This window comes from Cololabis saira, chromosome 9 (genome assembly GCF_033807715.1).
Source record: "Cololabis saira isolate AMF1-May2022 chromosome 9, fColSai1.1, whole genome shotgun sequence".
Taxonomy (NCBI): Eukaryota; Metazoa; Chordata; class Actinopteri; order Beloniformes; family Belonidae; genus Cololabis; species Cololabis saira.
Genome location: NC_084595.1, coordinates 22,142,044 through 22,158,667, shown reverse-complemented (window position 1 = coordinate 22,158,667; position 16,624 = coordinate 22,142,044). Strand labels below are relative to the sequence as shown.

Here is a 16,624-nt window from a genome sequence, read left to right as displayed (position 1 = left end):
GATCTTCTGGGGTAGTCAGCTGATAAAAACTCAAGTTGGTACAAACAGTGAAAATACATTTAGCTGCTTTGCTGATGTGCCTCCAGCCACTTTTAAAGTTAAACTCAAAACTTTAAAACCATAGTTTTGCGTGCCTTTGTTTAATTTTATTTACTCCCACATATTTTACTACACTATAGCTTCGCTATGTTTTTCATTATCTATCCTAAACTTTATACATATTTTTCTAAATCGGTTGTTTTTTCATCTAAATGCTTTTCTACAGCATTTTGACTTATATACCCTTATCTGTGTGTGAGTGACTTGGTGAATGCGGGTGACTATCACACAAAAGTATGATACAACTTTGGTCAGCAGTAGAGCGAGTTATTTTGAGAACAGCGCCATCGCCTGGACAGTTAGTGTTACTGATACTTAAGAAGGAAATACAGTAAGAGGAAAAGTAAAATCCAAGTAAACATAAACCAAGTTGGAATCCAGCCTTTCAGACTGTGCAGTCATCTGACATAAAATAATCCATCCAGAAAAAAAATAACTACCTAACTGTTACTCATAGTACATTTTTATGTTCAGTCAAATTAAAAAGTTGATTTTTTTCTTGCTTCACGCCGATAATTCAACAGGCTTCACATCAACAAAATACATAAGGCACCTTATGAAAACATGAATAACTAAAAGAAAAAAAATAAATGACTTATTGTTGTTCCCACATGGCTCTTGCGTTTAGTGGTGGGGCTTTCTGGTGAAGCTTAACAGCACTGATCAGTAAGGAGAAACCGAAAGTGAGGGCCTGCGTGTGCGTGTGTGTGTGTGTGTGTGTGTGTGTGTGTGTGTGTGTGTGTGTGTGTGTGTGCGTGTTGGGAGTGGGGGGGGATTGGCAGCAGAATCCTCCCTCTGATACAGCTGGGAGATTAAGGGTTAAACTGTAGGATAGCAGATGTCTGAAAAATACCCATCAGCTTCAAAGGAGGAACAATTAAATTACAGCTAGTACTAGGTTTTAAAATAAGTTTTATTCAAATATTTTACCAGTAAAGGTTAATATACAGCCTGTCCCAGAAAACATTAACCCTCAGGCACAGCAGCTTGTGACTGGTTCGCCTATGACTGACTTTGTTTCCTGTCTGCACGCTGGAAAAACAAGTCACACTCTGCTTTAGAGTCTCTCACTGAAGCCAAGAACACCTCAACTGTTAAAATGAGGATGTAAATGTTAATCACACATTTAACTTTCTACAGTTTTAAACTAGTTCATTGCTCAATTTATATTGTTAATTAACTATCGCTTTAATCCCCTTTAATCATTTACAGTTTCCCTTCAAGCGGGATAATTAATGGATAAAGCATGCAGGGGCAACCATCATTTGTTACCGCTGGTCATGTTTCCATCAGGGTTTTTAGAAGTGGTGTTAAAATAAAAAAGTGAAATGATGAAATTTGAAGAAAAAGAAGAAGATACATTTTTTCACTTACCAGTGCTGAGGCAAACTGTGATTATGACTGCAGCCTTTGGATGTTTGAGCTTTCTCCGTGGCAGTGGTTCACCGTTAAAGTTATCTCTATGGATTCTTTTTAGTGGGTAAAAAATTCAATACTTTTATTGATTTAAAAAAAAAAACCTGAGCATCATATAGAGTCTATTGTGTTCCCAAAGATCTGTCAGAAAGGGAAAGAGGACTCAAACAGAAACAGATGGAAATGACAGTGGGACTAAATTCACCTTTAATATTGTCCCCAAGTCTGAGCAGCACTTATATCCAGACTCGACCAGTATCTGCCCACTGACATCACGCAGAGCGCCTGCAGGTGCACTCGCAATCAGAAACTGGATGCTATCACAGATCGGCCTTTTATGATGAGCGACAGGTACTCAATGCATCTCCTGTACCATCAGATCGTCTTTCTGTGATGTCGTCCCTTAATCGCCGTTATGGCTGCACCAATGGCTGTAGCTGTACAAATGGATCAGAAAGATGAAAAGTATATCACTTTTAACAAGCAAAATGAAATCTGTGACATATGACAGCTCAACTCTACTCACTTAGCGCTTATTTATTTAATGTGTTTCTGGTTCACCATTCCAGATACATACATTTTCAATAGGGTCCGGCATGCAGCTGATGCTGTCCTGCATGACAGAGGATTGTCCAACTGTAAGGTTTGCAGATTGATCCTCAACTCTGCTGTGTCCATGAGCTCATCAGAGTATCACTGAGCAATGAGTGTGGAATGATGATAAACACACTGCTAAGTGCTTTGCAAAGTGCAGCCTGTTTATCTTTTCTTGCTCTTATCTTTTTGAAAGAAAGAAATAATTTATAAATTGGAGTGCATGGTTTACACTTCTGTAGGCAAAACCAAGGACTTGGATATCTGAGTACATTTGGCTTAAGGGGGCACTTGCACGGCAGATTGTGCCACTCTAGACCTAGACGCTATTCTCTTACCTCTGATTCTGCAATGCCAGCATGCAGTTAGAAAACACAAGTTCAAACAGGGCTCAGCTGCCTCTGCGGTCGGTGAATAAGCGAAGGTGAGCCATGGCAGAACAAGGAAGTCTATTTATTGTGATGTTATAGCAACATCTCTGTGCTGGGGCTTGTGGAAAGGATAGACAGCACGCTGCTCTAAACTCCAACACTTTTGTATTCCGCATTACAAACGTCCTATTTAAAAGGAACAACAGTGAAGCAATGCTTCCTTTTTCGGTCGCTGAGCAAGTACGAGCAAGCAACAGCGGCATAAGGCTGTCTTCTTTGCGGCATGATATTGTCAAAGACTAGGGCTTAAAATAAAACGTCACACTCAGATCAGGGTTTTTTTCAACCGATTTCTTTGGTGAGACTTTACATTTCCATCATTTTATGGACAGTATCATTTCAAACCTGGTATCAAAGTGTAAACCATTTTCCACTCACGATCTAGGTTTATTTAAAAGTCTATACAAGTGCCATATTTACACATACTCTTCACTTTCTCTATTAATGGTATTAAATATATTCTTTTCATCATTAAACCATGTAGTTAAAAGATGATATTTTGTTTTAACAAACAGAAAATATTGAATGTGGCTACAACACATCGAAATCCCTTCACATGAAGCAAATATTATATCGAACATTATTTTTCAATCAAAACAGGATAATTCAATGAATACATATTGCTTTTATACAAATATACACAGGAATATACAGGATCACAGTGCTTCGGACGTATGAACAGTGCTATTAGAGCCTGCATAATTTGTGGACACATCCACGTGAGATAAAGGAAAAAAACAGTGAAAATCAGTATAGATCAGGAACAGACAGGATATGCGACAGTTTAAAGCACGTCAAGCATCCCCCGTGGACGGCGGCCTGTGGGTCCACTCAACAGAGACATGCTCACAGAATTACAAAGATGAATAAAGCCATGATGGCAGCGCTGATCAGCCCAGAGATGGGAACTGTAACAAACCACGCGATGAAGATATTTCTAAACAAATGCCAGTCAACAGCATTCCTGGAGCGCAGCCATCCCACGGCCACCACAGATCCCACCTGCACACACACACACACACACACACACGATATGAGAGTGGACGTGCCAGTGGGTGCAGTGGGTGTGGTTATGACATGACACATGCTTCAATTTGAATTTTAGAAATGGTAGGTGCAGTACCTTGCAGTGAGTTGTGCTGACGGGAAGGCCAATATTTGATGCAACCACGACTGTGACTGCTGAAGCGAGCTCGATGCTGAAACCACTAAGGAAGAAGAAATTCTTAGCATGCTTAGACAGAAAAAGATAAGTCAAAGGTTTAGTTCATAACTAGGGGTGTAACAATATATCGTGCCACAAAATTTCGTGATACAAAAAACGTCACAATACGTGTCGTGGAGGTGACAAAGTGTATCGCGATATTGGAATATTAATATTAATCTATTGTGTTGACTAGTAACGTGCATCCGAAAAAAGAAAAAAGTCAAATCATACATGAGAGAAACTATTCAGTTTGTGGCAAAATAGTTGTACTTGTATGAAACAGAAGATGCATAATGCAAACCTGACATTTACTTTTAGTTCCGTTTGTGGAAAATGGTTGGCCTGGCTTTCTCTTTAAAACTTAAACAGTTATAAAGCATTACAAACTGGAACAATAGGGCAAACGCACAGCATTGTTTTGTATTTTGTGTTTTTCAAATAAAAGACCATTTTTTCCAGTCATATGTTCCTCATTCAAGGTTGTTAAAAAAATACTGCTATAATATCGTATCGTATCGTTATCGTGACCTCAATATCGTGTATTGTACCGTATCGTGAGATTAGTGTATCGTTACACCCCTATTCATAACTGGTTTAGATGAGCGGCGTACCTAGACGGTGTAATGGGGGTAAGGTCTTTGCCCATAGTCTGGATCACTCTCCGACCCCAGACCCAGAGCCCGGCGCAGATTCCCACTCCACCGTACAGGAGCAGCCAGATGGGTGTGGGTGCGTTGGACACTACGGAGCCACTGTCGTACAAAAGCCAGAGAGCCACCAGTGGGCCAATAGCATTGCTGGTGGGGGAAATGAAAATGAGATTCATCTGAGTGGCCACACATTTGAAAATTCCTCATGAGAAAAGCGCCGCTGCCTACCTGACGTCGTTTCCTCCATGAGCAAAAGAGCCAAAGCACGCTGTGAGTATCTGCAAGAACTGGAAAAGCACGGAAACGGCAGGCTGGTCCACCTCTAGCTCGTCCTCCTCCAGGGCGACTTCCTTGCCAGCTTCTTGAGTCACACTTCCGTCCTGGACCGTGCTCCCGCTGGACATTGCTGAGTTGTAGCTGCTGTAGCTGTCCACCCGAGACCTCCTCTGCAGCCCGCCCTCCACATCTTTGGATTTAGGCTCTCCTTGAATTCCATAAATAGCCATGGTGTAGGAGGTGTAGCTGTTGTTTCTCCGCAAGGGGCGCTCTTCTGTATCACTGTCGCCGATGCAGTCACCCATTTTGGCCATGTGGAGCTTGTGGAGAAGGTCTTTGTAAAGCCCGGAGTCTTTGTGGACTGTGTGCGAGCGTCCACTGTGAGGATCAGTGATCGTCATGGAGCCACCGGTGCCGTTCAGACCTGCGGAAATTATTGTTATCATTATTTTCTTTACTCTAGTTAAGATTATGGTTCAGCTGTGCTGAATCATGATGCATGTGACCACTGAGTTGAACATCCTATCACTGAAACTATCAGATAAATGATGCGTTAAAGGTTTCTAAATGCATGAATTTCTCACCATTGGACAAATCCAGGTCTTTAGTTTCCATGTCATTGTTCAAGTCGGCCTCCTCTGAGCCTCCGAGTTTGAAAGCAACCTTGGGATTGTCTGCTGGAGGGGTCTGGGGTCGAGGGTCAGGAGGTACTGAAGGCTGTTCTTCAACTGGAGGTTTGCTGGAGGTCTTCTCCATTAGTGGAGTTTCACATGGTGAAGCAAGTGCCTCTCCTGAGGCAGCCAAGGGTGAAAGAAGGGCTCAAAACTTCAAAAATAAACCCGGTAATAGTGGTGGTGGTAGATATCACCACCGAGCTGACTGCTGGGTAAACGTGTTAATGCTGGGGGTTATCTCAATATATATGAAATTGTTATCTTTGTGTTACACATTCAAATGTCATTTGTTATTTTTCAACAGTGACTGCAGGGATCAGATGATATTGCCCATGTTGCATTGCAGGTCTGGTTTATAAAAGCAAATTAATACAAATATAGACGACGTCAAGAAAAAACATTTTGGTCATTTTTCCTGCTTTTCTGTGGTTTCAGTCACAATGACTACACCTGAGAGATGTGTCTTCTCAAGCATGCGTTGCTACGATGAAGTGTGAAGCTGGCACATTACTCACGTTTGATCTTCTTCTTGAGCCGTGGACAGACAACAAACCAGACGAACAACGCTGTGAGAAAGGCGCAGCCCAGAGAAATGCAGAGTGTGCCCCACCATGGCACTCTGTCGAAACCCAGCACTGCGCACACAAGACAGCCATGTAGGAGAGAAACCATTTAAGTTAAGAGCAAACACATTTTTAAATGATCCACAACTTAAACTGCTCCATTGAGGAAAAAAATGTGCCCATAGATACTTGTACTTTATCTTGTACTACCCTTTCTGACTAATGTGAGGGGCAGTCGTGTGATTTGTAAAAAAAACAACATCTTGACGGCCAGCTCCCACGTGTCAGTGTGTCCTTTCAGACAACAGTATCAGTGAGAATACACACTCCTCCAACCAGATAGTGAAGACGAGGTCCGTCTTGCAGCTCAGTGATAAACTGGATACGCTAATTTCACGTTTTATTTTAATACCAACACTGGCAACTCGCCTGTTTTTTGTTTCTTTTTCTTTTTCAAACTCTTCTGAATTTTATTAACTGCTGATGATTCAAGTATGCAGGCAGACGGTGGCAGTTTGAGCAACTGTTCTGGTTTTTCTACCATGTTGTCAGAAAAGAAAATGTGCATGCAATACCAGTGTGGGAAGTGCACTCCGTATTATGGAGTAATTTTACTCTAGCAAGAGTTTTTTCTTCTAACGATCTTAGCTGAGACCGATTTTCCAGGTTTGCATATTGTCGAAATAATCCCCCCCATCAGCTCCGACCTGCTTTCGTCTCAAAAGCCTGGTATTCATTGTGCTCTGTGGCATTTCACCTCCTGTTGCTGAAGTTCATAAGACGCTGTGGTTGTTTGGGGCGTCAAGTGTCAGTCAGTGGAAGTACCAGTGTGGCGTGGGAATGTGATACTCACGTGGAGCTCCTGTAAACAAGATGGAGAAGAGATTAATGCCCATAGTAATGGCATAGAAGACGGGAAGGGCTCTCAGTCCGTTTGGAACGGGGTCAGCCTGTAAAAATAAAAAACACTTGTAAGAGTTGAATAGTAAACACAGATTCTAAGATCTCATTGTAGAACACAAATGCAGCTGAGACCTTTACATTTCCTTCCTATCTTGATGATAAATCTAAAGATTAATGCCACCTTTAAATCTGTACTGTAAATGTGCAGAAGATAGACTTATTAAGTTTAGGAGTTTGTGTGGTCCAAAAATCTGAATTGATAAATTTAAGTAAATAAGATGTAAAAAAAAAAAAAAAAAACTTTTACAAGAGGTTTAGGTGGAAGGTTAATCACTTGAAATGTACTTAAAAATTATAATTTGAAATAAAAAACATAATGTTATGAACTGTACAAGAGCTTCTACAAATCCATATTCGAAACCAGGGTCTAACTGGAACTTTTCTTTTCTGTTTTTTGGAAGTCTGTTACGGAGTTTTAGCTTTAAAGTGCCTATATCATGAAATTTTACAAGTTATCATTATTTTTCTATATAAAATACGTTTTTCACACTTAAAAACACATAAAAAACAAATAAAACAAGAAAGAAAGACCCTGTTAATCTTGTTTTATTTCTATCTTTCTTTTGTCATTTTCTATGGCGGTAGAGAAAAACTTCCCCTGAAGTTTTAATCATTTACAGGTTTATCTTTTGACCCCTCAGCTGGAACCTCTGAACATCCACTACAACTGAGAAATAATAATGTTGTTTTAATACACTTTGAAATAATGTATCAGTTTCTTAAACATAATTCTGTAATAAAAGAGTATAATTTATCATTTAGGGACCTTAAGGGAACTTTTTTGAACCATTTATTTCAAATGCACCTATGCGCTTTGAAAAAATAACTCTTTACCTTGTTCAGAATGAACTTGCGGACGATATAGAAGAGGATTCCTGACATGATTCCCGACAGCACCGGTGACAAGAACCAGGAGGCCACTTTGAACAGAAATTTGATGGAAAATACAATTATGAGCCTTTTCTTACACTTGTAGTTCAGCTTTACTAGATTGTTGTTTTCAGATCTGGAGAAATACAAGATAAATGTACCAATGCGTAGCAGTTCCAGCCATCTAACCCCATGGTGGCCTTTGGCCACCATGGAAAACCCAATTGTGGCTCCAACTATACAGTGAGTTCCAGAAATGGGGAGCTTCAGAAATGACGCGGCCAGCTGCCACACAGCAGAGCCTAGAGTATAAAAACACAAGCAAGGCCTTTGTTCACAATCTGGAAATTCACATTTTCTTCTTTTTTTTTTTTGAAATTCATATTTTCATTCAAGGAACTGAAGAAGCTTCTACATGCATGCTTACCACACATGGCACTTATCGATCCCGCCATGAGGACGTGCTCTGAGCCGTTGTACATCCGCACATCAATGATACCCTTTCTGATGGTCTCGCTTACTTTGGCCCCCAGCAGGACTGAACCCACCGTCTCGAATACAGTGGCCAAGATGCAGGCCTGCCGCAAAGTGACCACCCCAGAGCCCACGGCTGTCCCAAAGGAGTTGGCCACATCATTGGCTCCCACAGAGAAGGCCAAGACGAAGGCAATAACGAAGCCCAGGATCAGCAGCCACATGTAAGATGACATGTCTGACTGATAGGCCAGAGCCATGGTGGTGGCCGTGGCCAGGGTTGCAAGTGTACTTGTCTCCATCACTACTGTAAATATTATTCAAATAAAAAAGAAATGGTCCAACAAAACTAATTTGTTGTGGGTTGACAGTGACTTCTGAGGTAATAACAAAATATTAACCACAGCAATAACTATATAACGCTTTAGGTCCAATCTGAAAGTGTTACCAAGAAATAGATTAATATGTATTGCTAGCTAGGTATGCAGGGTTTGTCTGTAGGCTCCATGGTAAAATGACAGGGTATCAAGAAGGAAAAGACATCCATTGTGACAATTAGCTCCTGCAGAAAAACAGAAATGTGTGAGTTAGTGGGGGCGTCTTTAAAGGCTGAGCTTGAAGAAGCACCTGTTGAACTAATATAAGTCAGGGCATGTTTTATATCAACTTACTTAAAAAAAACGTAAACAAATAATAATAATTATAGTCTAATAATAAAATATGACGTATGATATATATAATATATCATACAGCAGCATGATTATTATTAGAAACGTTTATTTTTCTCACCCAGCCTTGCTAACGAGGTATTATATAATTCAGAAGCCTCTAAAAATCCCAATTACATGTTAAAATCGCAGTTAAATCCACTTGAAACTTAAAAAAAAAAAAAAAAAAAAAGAGAGAGACTTCTGAGCTGCGGATAATTGGCCTATTCAGCCCTTGTTGTTGAACGAGCTCGCCGCGAGTATAGAAAAACAGCGGTATGTTAATCTCCTTAAAGGCTGATTTATGGTTCCGCGTTACACCAACGCAGAGCCGGTGCGCGTCGCCGCCTACCCTACGCCGTACCCTACGTGCGTAGGCTCTGCGTCGATTTAACGCAGAACCATAATTCAGGCTTTAGGAAGAGAAGCGGAGATGAGTGACACTCACGCACTCGCAGCAGACCAGACTCCTCCTGCACGCTCAGCCGCCGGGTGGGAACTTTGACTTGGCTTGTGGTGTAAAGTGGTGACGGGAGGTCGTGGGGGTCCGCTCTGCCGCTCTCCTGCTGCAGGCAGCTTTAAATATCCAGCTGGGGAGAAGAACACGCCTTTCCACGCCGGTCATGGGACAGCAGCGGCGCAGGAGCTAATGTTTACCGAGAGGAGCATAATGACAGTTCTCTGCTGATCTGTTGCTTTACTTTATCCTTAAATTATGTATGTTTTTTTTTCAGCCACCGTGAAGAAATTGAAGTGACTGCTGTTTTTGTCAAATGTATATGTTTTTCTGGAGAAAACAAATTCAGGCCACCATGAGTATACAGTAATTAGGGTTTTATTATTAATATTGTTCTGAAATATAATCATAATATTCCATCAATATGAATATGATATAGTTTAAGAATTGAATTATAAAAGACTTAATACAAGTCTTTATATATATAAATATAGACTTTATAATATATTTATATATGTAAAAGAAACAAAGCCACTCTGGTGCCACCTGCTGGCCGAATACAGTATATTCGTCCACTGACTTTAAAGTATTGGGTAAAGTGGGATTGCTAAGGAATAGCTTCAATCTTGTCTTTTTACTTTTACCCCCCTCTTCCCTGTTACTGTTTTTTTCCACTGAGCAGTCAAAGAGTTCAGTTTGAACATCACATGAAGTGGCAGACTCTGTTACTAATAAACCAGAATCCTACACACTTTTCTGAGAACCCATAGGAAAACCTGAGGAAGCTTTCAGTGTCAGCAGAACTGACTCTTGTCCGAAAGGCTACAGTGCATCCAAATCTGCTGATCAGTTCCTCTTCATTACTTATTTATTCAGTGCCTGCTGCATGACGTTGTCGGGATGTGTGCACCCGATTGCCAACTATGTGGAACATTTTCACCTCTATGAAGCATGTGATCATCTGAAAAAAATATAAGTAGATGAGAAATGTCAGAGTGGGTGAAAAAGTATGATAAAATAAAGTAATCAATTGTCACACACTCATGAAACAGGTGCAGAATGGTTGAGATAGCCTACACATGTGCACGTATAGTGATTATATTACAGTAAATGTGAAAAATTACAGCAACTATTAATTGGATAAATAAATATTATCCAAGGCTTTGTTCCTGCCTGTATAATCATGCAGATTGGATCATAAAATGTATTCGCTTGCTTTCCTAAACATTCATAATATATACTTGTATTGTGTTCATTGTAAGCAGATTATTTTGATGTTTAAATCATTCAATTTCTGGTAAAGACATCACATTATGAAAAACAAGTGTCAATATTCAGTTTTTTAATTACAAAACAGCTTGTATGTGTGTCTGCAAATACTCATGTGAGAATCACCAACACGCTTAACACCCTTTTGTTTGGACTGCAGGATGAAACTGTAGCATTCGGAGAAGTCCCACAGAAGAAGCAAGAACCTGGAAACTCCACATGAAGAGCTGCGGATGGACTCCAGGAGCTTATGGGTTGGATTTAACAGTACTGACCTCTGTGCCACAAGTGCTTGTTGCATGTCATGTTCACCTAATGGCATAATTTAACGGAGGCTGTTAGTGAAGCCAGATCCCTGTCATTTAAATAATTATATCCAATGTAGATAATTATTTCTGATGAGTTCAATTCAAAGCTTCAGCAAGAACGCTAAAAAATGAACAATGTCGAACAACAGCACATGAGACATGCTGTCGTTCCATGCAATCATGTTCTCAGGAGATTAGTGCCGTACTTTTGATTGTTTTCAAAAAGATTTTGCATTTGTTGACATGGATCTGACAGATGAAGTTTCTGCATTTTCCCAGAGTGACATGGCCATTCTCTCATATTGTAAGACATGTTTAATCACCACTGCCGCGAGTTAAATATTGTTTTCTGTCTCTCTAGACGAGTTCAAAGTTGCAATTATGTCTCTTTGTCAACTAACACAACAAAGGACAGTTGTGTTACGGTGGCATGAGAAGGTTTTCTTTTTACATTCTCATGGCATTTGGACTTTTATAATTCAAACTGTCAACCACTTTCAGCTTAGTTGCGCTGAACAACAGAGCCCAGGGCTGAACATATGTCACTGAATCTATGGCACAGACTATAACCCAGAGCTCATCTAGAAACTGAAAGTATTTTTTAACAAAGTGCACCAGATTTGAAGATGTATTGTTCTAATTGCTTGATCTAGCAATTTTATACATAAAAAACACATGACATGGCATTTTGGATGAATATCTCAATCCACTTTTAAAAACTATTTTACATTTTGAAGTGGTGGGATGCTTCATGCAGTGAATTAAAAGTGATGTGCAGCTGCCTCCCTGTGGTGAAGTGAGCGAAAACATTTTCTCTGAAGACAGACGATTTCTGCAGAACTGCCTTCAGCCGTTTGTGCGGTTAATTGTGCAACATGAGAGCCTTCATCCGCCTCGGTTGTTCAAAGTTTAGCTGCGGGCCTCTAGGTGGCATCAAATCCCTTATTCAGGTTATGCTGGATGATCAGTATTTTACCATGTTGAAATACCAGTTTGTGACTTAAACAGGGAAAGTAATAATATCTTGTATGAGTGGACACAGGGAAAGATTTATGTGGTGCAAACATCCTTCCTTGTTTTGTGAATCCAAACCACTGATTTAATCAATTTATGCACCTTTAATAGAAAGTTTTTGTCCCTGTAATGTTAAAACACATTAAGTTTACTTTTTGTTTCAGTCACATCTGACTTGCGGCGTCTTTTTCCAAACTGTAATTGAATTCAAATCTTTACATCTTTAACATTGTCTAAGTCCGTCATTTCAAACGCAGAGGCTTAGCGATTTTTCTTTAAGGCTCGCCTATCATATTTAAAATTAGACAAGACAGGACATGCAAATAAGTAACTGAAGAGCATTGCTGGTTCTCATGCTCAGGCCAGTGTTAGCCCAACCCTCCCTACTCCTCTTCCCTCCCTCCCATCCCTTGCCAAACAGGATCTGTAGGATCTTACAGAGTCATTTTCTCAGGAGACAGGAATGTCAGAACACAGGGCCAGGTGCCTGCTGGGACATGCTCCCAACATTCTCCCCAACTTACAGGAAAAAGTCCGTAATGAGTTGCTCATGCAGCGATTTCATTTCCAGTCAGTGTTGGGCAACAGAACTCCTAGTAAGATTTCTTTGTCGGATGTGTTGCCGACACACACTGACTCACTGCCGACTTGATCTTGTCTGGTTCATCCGCTTGACAGATTTTTAACAAGAAATCCCAAATCTTCTGCTTTGTAAGAATTTGTATTTATTTTGTAAAAAATGTAGCTGCATTGTAAATTATATTCATTTCATTGTCACTTGATGCCCAGTATGTTTGCTTTTTAATGATTTCTTAGAACACACAATACAACATGTACTTTTTTCTGAATTACAAAAGAACAAAAAAAAAAGATTGGTGAGACTTTTTTTTATTTTTTAAGATTTTTCAAATTTCTGTATAGGGTACAGAAAATACACATAATATTAAACAGCAGATAGGCAAGTCACTCAGACTACAGTCAACCCAAGTGTATCAGAGTATAAATATAATACAATGAAAGTGTGGCGTAGAAACGTAATTCAAGAACACCACAAAGTCAAAGAAATGTCAGGGATTATTTGGCTAACTTTTCAATGACACCTTTTTACCATCTACAATATCTCAAATATTCAGATGCTAAGCAGAGGATAGAAATGTAACAAACCAAAGATTTCCCGCTTAATGCTACATTTGTCTGTGTCTGTTTCTGGACACGCCGACGTCCACATCTGTTCGCTCGCTCTCAACGCTCGCAGCGACTCTCCTGTTGCTTGGACAAGCAGTGAAATGTACACAAAATAAAATAAAAAGTTCAGTTTTTCAAGGGGAATCAGTCATCTTTTCTGCTTTAATTGACAGACCAGTGGCGGGGGGGTGGCAACGAGCTGCTGGTGGATTCTTTGTGGTACTGGTTTGGGCTGTGGCTGTAGGTGGGGGAGTGGGTGACACTCGGACTGCTGGGGGGTGTGGAGGAACAGGAGGAAGACTTGGATTTAATCTGCAGCCATTTGTCTCCCAGAGCCTTGGCAAAGTGGTCGTCGACGGACACACTGATGGACAGCTGCTGGGCGCGAGCTTGTTGGTAGTCCGGGCCGAGGCTCCTCTGGAAATGCTCCTCGAGGACGTTATCGTAGTTGGATTTGGAAGCCGCTGGAAAAGAAAGGAAGCATGACAAACATCAACTACACACCCCAGTGAGTCAGTAAACATTAGTGGTTATCCAAACTATGATGCCAGTGTTACAAGTAGGGAGTGACTGTCTGGTGAAAGCTTTCTCAGAGGAGTCTGACACTGACCTGATGAGTGGCTTCTGTGGCTGTCGGAGCGGCAGGAGGGGTTTCTTAATGAGGACACGCAGGTGATCACAGAGGGACGCATCTGGAAAAAAGAAGAGAGTAATGGGTCATTATTTACATTAAAAAAGATACATGCAAACTGTTGTTCTAATCCTGTTTTGTGTTTTCTCCTCCTCCCTCCTAATGGTTCGTCTTTACATGTGAAAGACCGACAGTTAATCTTATTTTTCTTTAGAAAAACTCGGGAAGTGATTAAACTGGTTAGGTTTGCTGACATAAATCAGATCAATCCAAGGGTGTAGGTGCATACATTTAAAAAAGAAAGTCGTCTGCTCGGTCTTGTTGACGGCATTCCACCATCCATTGCTCACATTTTCTTCCTGAATCCTGCTGGATTGCATAGCTCAGGCAAGCTTAGGCCTGCATGAACCTTAAGGATGCTGAATGCTGCGCAGCTTTATTCCCTGGCTAAAGATAAGAGATGTACCACTGCTGTGGGTAGCCTGGAGCTACACTCACAGACTACAAAAGGACAGACAGCACTGCCACGTTTCCTCAGTAATGACCGTCTCTTTGTCTTTCATGACGGCCGCCCATTGAAGACGCAAACAGCAATCACAAAAGTCTGAATTACCTGGATCTGACTAGTAGCTGGGCTCTTGGTCTTCTCCTCTGTATTTGCGGTGTCTTTTCTTGGTTTCTTGACGAGGGCCAGGGGTTCGTCCAGCATGGGTGTGTAGTACACAGGTGTGGGTGGAAGGCTGGTGGGGCTGGATGTTGGACTCTGGCTGGATGCGGTACTCTGTTGCCTGCTGAACGCTGCTGGTGCTGCTCTCTGGGACACTTTGGCAATGCTTTTGCTTACGGCCCGCTCTCGCCTGGAAGACAAAGGTTCGTCAGAAGATGTTGCATCTTTAGCAGGATGCACTTTCAGCTGGCTGTGTTTGTAATGGCACCACGAACGGGCAGCATCACCAACCTTTCTTCCAAAGTTAGACCTCTCTCATGGCTGCGCTTGCGTTTCACCGGATACACAACCGGGGCCCTGTACCTGTCTTCGCATCTGAGGTGGGGCTGACCTATAAAACAAATTCAAGTGCAGGATGAGAATATATATTGATTTTTTTTTTATTAATACAATCATATAATGTTCAAGTGGGATTCATTTAGCATGAGGAGCAAATGTTGGGCAAATGACCCCTGTTGATTACCCCCAACTGACTGATGTGTGTGTGCGTCACTCAGCGATGACAAACAGCTTGTTTTGATCCATGACATTAACTTGCATGACTGCTATTCGTGGGAAAATGTTTGTTGCTACCGTTAATTGTAAAACTCCGTTAAGCTGTAGAACTTGATCTACCTGATCAGTGAGGGTTTCAACACTATGCAGCTGATTCAATGCTAACGGTAAATGTTGTTTTTCTGCATAATGTTGGCATTCAGCCCGGTCACACGGTCACATGGGCACAATCAACATTTTTTTTTTTTCTTAGGATGGAGTTTTTGAGGACCATGATCTGAGTGGCACCCATCTGTGAAAAGGTCATTAGAGTGAATCCACAGACATGCAGTCGTACGAATTTGCAGTCACACTTGCTGAATCGCAGCCAACGATGGGCTGACGATGCTACTGATGGATTAAACAAGAGAATACCCGTACTGCAGGTTAAACTGATTTGGATGTTGGCGCCATTTCTTGTTTGCTAATATCTAAGGTGCAGTCAGACGAACACTAGGAGTTTTACACCAAATCAGGGGACAGTCTAAGTCTCAGGTGTGTGTGTGTGTGTGTGTGTGTGTTCTGCATACAGTCAAAACACCAGCACTGTTTGAAAGTGTGATGGCAGCACAATCACACCGCGTTCCATTGTTTGACTGTATGCTCAGGAAACACTTTGCAATGCGGATAGAATGGCAACAGGTGATCATCAGTTTTGCATTTCAAGAGAAAAAGAGCTATTACGCGTGTCTGCACTCAGAATGCCCCCTTAAGTTTGGATTTCCTACTGCATAAACACTCTAACCCCTGCGTGCTACTCTTTCTTACACAGTGCCATTGTGGAAGGGGGCAGGTATAACCACACCTATGCTGATTTTCTAATGCCTGGGGCATGGATATTTCTTCCTGATTAGTGAAGGAATTGTGCTGCCTGACCTTCTGCTTTGCTGCATTTAATATGATTTCATCAATATCCAAGAGTGGTGCACACATTTCTACAATCTTAGCTCAAGTGTGAGGCCATAGAAAGCTCCTATAAGCACTAACAGGGGCTCTTCTCTTCTTGATGTAAAAAAAAAGCGGGTTTTATAAAAGCTTTTTGTGGAAAAGGGTCAACACAATTCACAAAGCATATTTGAAAGGTTTTTGTTAGTGTGTATCTTCTGTTGGATGTTCTTTGCACATCTAATTCTCTCCATTTAATACTGTACTTCTACAAATATCATTAAGGTAAATATCACAGAACCAAACACAGATAACACAGTTATGGCACAGTTATGATCGACAACCTTTAAAAATATACCTCTGCAATCTTTTGTGTCAGACACTGAATTTCACTGATCAAAGTCATACAAGTCTACAGTGTAATCGAGCAAGTCGAGTCAACAGAAAAAAAAGTGCTACCTAATCTTACCTTCCAAAACGTAGACCTTGAAGCCACTGCTCATCCGAGTAATATACTGGAAGTTAGCCACGGCCATGGCTCCCTGTCTTTGTGTGAGAGGTGGCGAATGCTGAGGAACACCTTGACTGCTGGAGTTTACACGACACAATGAGCCTCAGTTATGGATTGTATTGGAAAGGTAAATGAGATGCTGGGTCTGAGCTCAGCCAGGTAAAGTATCCAGGTAGGCA

The 16,624-nt window shown here is 41.1% G+C and overlaps 2 protein-coding genes across 4 annotated transcripts; both read right to left on the bottom strand.

The window, feature by feature from the left end:
* Positions 1–1,826: 1,826 nt before the first annotated feature.
* Positions 1,827–9,501, bottom strand: slc20a1a (solute carrier family 20 member 1a). 3 transcript variants are annotated; one of them, XM_061730805.1, is made up of 11 exons: positions 9,373–9,501; positions 8,171–8,779; positions 7,905–8,045; positions 7,708–7,793; positions 6,764–6,860; positions 5,863–5,982; positions 5,258–5,464; positions 4,626–5,097; positions 4,359–4,544; positions 3,664–3,748; positions 1,827–1,952 (listed from the first exon to the last, which is right to left on the bottom strand). In XM_061730805.1, exons 2-11 carry the CDS (start codon positions 8,517–8,519, stop codon positions 1,929–1,931), a joined length of 1,767 nt encoding a protein of 588 aa, XP_061586789.1. In that variant the 5' UTR covers positions 8,520–8,779; positions 9,373–9,501; the 3' UTR covers positions 1,827–1,928. The 3 variants fall into 3 exon arrangements, with proteins under 3 accessions (XP_061586789.1, XP_061586787.1, XP_061586788.1); XM_061730803.1 differs by lacking the exon at positions 1,827–1,952 and adding an exon at positions 1,985–3,542; XM_061730804.1 differs by lacking the exon at positions 1,827–1,952 and adding an exon at positions 1,985–3,542 and having other exon boundaries at positions 9,377–9,501.
* Positions 9,502–12,685: 3,184 nt separating this feature from the next.
* On the bottom strand, positions 12,686–16,624 carry vgll4l (vestigial like 4 like). The gene is made up of 5 exons (XM_061729914.1): positions 16,404–16,624; positions 14,747–14,846; positions 14,402–14,645; positions 13,768–13,849; positions 12,686–13,621 (listed from the first exon to the last, which is right to left on the bottom strand). Exons 1-5 carry the CDS (start codon positions 16,468–16,470, stop codon positions 13,320–13,322), a joined length of 795 nt encoding a protein of 264 aa, XP_061585898.1. The 5' UTR covers positions 16,471–16,624; the 3' UTR covers positions 12,686–13,319.

Coding starts and splice junctions, on each gene's coding strand:
- vgll4l (XM_061729914.1), bottom strand. CDS start 16,470: ATGGCCGTGGCTAACTTCCAGTATATTACTCGGATGAGCAGTGGCTTC. Junction 14,646..14,746: donor GGTCTAACTTTGGAAGAAAG/GTTGGTGATGCT, acceptor TTTGTCTTCCAG/GCGAGAGCGGGCCGTAAGCA. Junction 13,622..13,767: donor CCACAGAAGCCACTCATCAG/GTCAGTGTCAGA, acceptor TTTCTTTTCCAG/CGGCTTCCAAATCCAACTAC.
- slc20a1a (XM_061730803.1), bottom strand. CDS start 8,519: ATGGAGACAAGTACACTTGCAACCCTGGCCACGGCCACCACCATGGCT. Junction 6,861..7,707: donor GCAAGTTCATTCTGAACAAG/GTAAAGAGTTAT, acceptor TTATTTTTACAG/GCTGACCCCGTTCCAAACGG. Junction 5,465..5,862: donor GCTCAAGAAGAAGATCAAAC/GTGAGTAATGTG, acceptor TGGCTGCCTCAG/GAGAGGCACTTGCTTCACCA.